This window comes from Diaphorina citri, unplaced genomic scaffold (genome assembly GCF_000475195.1).
Source record: "Diaphorina citri unplaced genomic scaffold, Diaci psyllid genome assembly version 1.1 scaffold22296, whole genome shotgun sequence".
In the NCBI taxonomy this organism is placed as follows: Eukaryota; Metazoa; Arthropoda; class Insecta; order Hemiptera; family Psyllidae; genus Diaphorina; species Diaphorina citri.
Genome location: NW_007399643.1, coordinates 8,743 through 11,713, shown reverse-complemented (window position 1 = coordinate 11,713; position 2,971 = coordinate 8,743). Strand labels below are relative to the sequence as shown.

At 45.5% G+C, this 2,971-nt stretch overlaps 1 protein-coding gene across 1 annotated transcript; it reads left to right on the top strand.

The window, feature by feature from the left end:
- The first annotated feature begins 528 nt into the window (after positions 1-528).
- Positions 529-2,770, top strand: LOC113473273. The gene is made up of 4 exons (XM_026832966.1): positions 529-577; positions 651-1,076; positions 1,548-1,851; positions 2,593-2,770. Exons 1-4 carry the CDS (start codon positions 529-531, stop codon positions 2,768-2,770), a joined length of 957 nt encoding a protein of 318 aa, XP_026688767.1.
- Positions 2,771-2,971: the final 201 nt, after the last annotated feature.

Below are 2,971 nucleotides of genomic sequence, written 5' to 3'. Positions count from 1 at the left end.
CCACTACGAGTCTGTTCTCTACGGTTTCAATCTATAGTTCTACTTTATCTCATGAGCGCCTATTCATTCCATGCCTATGTATGCCATAAAACTGCGGTGTAATTAGTGCTGCTCGCTAATACCCCATGTTTTGGTCTATAGACGCTAGCTAAGACTCGGTCGAAGCGTGCGCTGTGCTCTTTTTTCATACTCTGCACACATCTGAATCAACTATCGCAGTAAGACATATCAACTGACTGATAACGAATGTTTTTTCATTTCTTCCAGTATAGATTCATGCTTCCGCTCAGAAAATGTTTGCATGGCGCTACATGTAAAACCCCCGTGCCATTTTGGACAGCGAATGGTTGCAGAACTGGCATTCTGTGGACAGAATGAGTTACAATAAGTGTCCATTTGTCCGTAATCTCTATACGCCTAATTGCCATATTACTCGAGACATACCGGCCCATACCTCTGAGATTACTCCCATTCTACCTCCTCCTCTCTGATCCTGCCGCAGTGTTACAAATACATCATCATGACACCATGGTGTCCGCAGGACCCCGATTTGGCGGCGCTCCGTCCCCACACGCCAGTAAGATCGTACAAGTGGACCTGCCTCCACCCTGCTGTCTGGTAATCCGTTCTTGGCTTCGTGGTTGGCATAGTCCGAAGAAAGAAACCGGCACGACGGTGTGATACAGACGGCACCAAAGTCGTCGAGTGCGGTAAAGATCGTCACAACGGAAGTGTGAAGTCCAACGGCGTCGCCGGGAAAAATTCCCTCGCTGTCGAAAGCGTTGGCGAAGTCCAGATTTCGGGAAATCCCGACCTGAACGCGTTCATTGAAACCGTGCAACGATTGAACTCGGGAGCGCTTGAACCTTCAAAGGAATTAACCAATGGATGTGTCCCAAATGGCCACGCCCCCTGTAATGGTAGTGTGGTAATCCCAAAGACCCCCCCGTCTAGACAGCGCAGCGCACCGCAGCCTTGCACTCCGCAGAGTACGCCGCGAGTGGAGCAAGTGCTGGCCAAGTCCGTGAAATATTTGGAGTCGTCGAAATCCATGTTGGACAGTTTGGAATTTGGAGGTGAGTTGCGTTTCCTGTATAGTAGAACCTCGATTATTTCAACTAATTGGGACCGAGGGTAGTTGAAATAATTGAAATTCCGTATAAAACAATGGGAAAGGGGCAAAATTTAGATACAAAAGAATAAAATCGTTAATAAATATCCTATTTTGAACTGATTTTGGGGTTGAAATAATCGAGTTTCTACTATTCTTATCTACACTTCCGTCCCTCCAAAGGAGGTATCCATGTAGATTTGGAAATCCAGGAAAAGTGAGGGAATTTAATTATTTGATTTTGGTAGACACCCTGTAGTAGCCACTCTTCTACCTTCTGAGTTTGGACGGTGGAAAGAGCTGTGTGGTTTTTATGGCAACAATTTTGAACCCAGAACTCATTATCTATTAATTTTTTGATCAACTTTTTTATCAAACTGCTGGGACATATTCATTTTAAAACCCTCCCTGTCTCTTCTTTCCTCCCCCCTTTCAGTGGCTGAAGTTGAACCCATCGTAACACTGGCCAACAACATCAAAACCACATCGCCGGCGAAGAAAACCTGGTCCGAACTGGTCGAAGAAGACAGCAGCGCTGACGAAAGCTCCGCTGTCATAGCGGGCAAAGGTCGCCGCTTAGCACCGCGTTCTGCCGGCGTTAGCGCTAGTGAGGAAGAGTTGCAATTCAGTCTCGAGGGAGTTGTGTCGAGCTCTAGCGGCCTGGAGCCGAAGCGAGGGCATCAGACCGTGGCCCGACTTGTATCTTGTGATTCCACCACTGTCGACAGCAGCACACTCAGGTGAGTTTTCTTCGCGTGTCATATTTGAAACTCCTATATCCTTGCCAATACCATATATAATTTTATGAGGGAGAAAAAGGACTAAAGATTCCCTTCAACCTAGCAGAAGTAGGCTACTACTATTATTGTGATCAAATTCTCAAACACTGTTCAGGATAAAATTCCATATCTCCTCTGGGATTGAACCCACGCCCACCAGATTACCAAGCGAGCGTCTTGACCACTATGCCACCGAGGCAGGTTAAGGCACTGATTTTTATTTCACACAGACCATGTGTCACCGTGTCTACTCTTATCATGGTCACATGAGTAATTTATTCAAGGCCGAATTTTCGGTCCTATCTCTGGCATTGTTTGCTTCTGTCTAGATTTGGTGTTGGTTCCTTAAACCTGATTGTTTCCGAAGATCCGAAGGAACTTCCGGTAGTCGAATTATTAAAAAAAAAAACCCCGTTGAATTATTGGGAGGAAAAAATACCGGTAAATCTCTGACGTTATAGGATACACTCCCGTACACGATGACGTCACATCAACTGTCCCGAGCAAAGCTCCCTTTCTGGCCACACATTAATGTGTTTGTGTGCATTCCTTAAAGTCTGACGTCACAACTCTTTGAGCTTTTTCATTAGAACGGCAAAAAAATGGACAGATTGCAATACTTTCATTACTAGTATAGCTCGCTATACTGCAGTACTTAATAGAAAGTAATAATAAACTAATCTAATTCAATTTTGTCCACAGTAGTAATTCACCACAGGACTATCACAACACCAAGTCCCACTCGGAGTCCGAGGCCAACGCAGAAGTGTCCAACATCATTCACACCACGGCCGGCGCTACGGCCCCCCTAGTGGCCGATAGCGAATCCGGAGGCCACACGGCCCGAGACTCGGCCAACCACAGCCCCTTCTTAATTTGATTTTTTTTTGTGAGTAAGATGTATCTGTTTACCTTGGCTAAATAACAAGAAACTCGCCGAAGTTCGACATTGGCTTCAACTACCATCTTTTTCTTTCCTATAGAAAAAAAAGGACGGAATGTTAGGGACCACTACCAGAGATGTTGCATTACGAAGAAAGACTTGGCAGTCAGTTGGTAGCACTCCTGACCGATAAAGGAA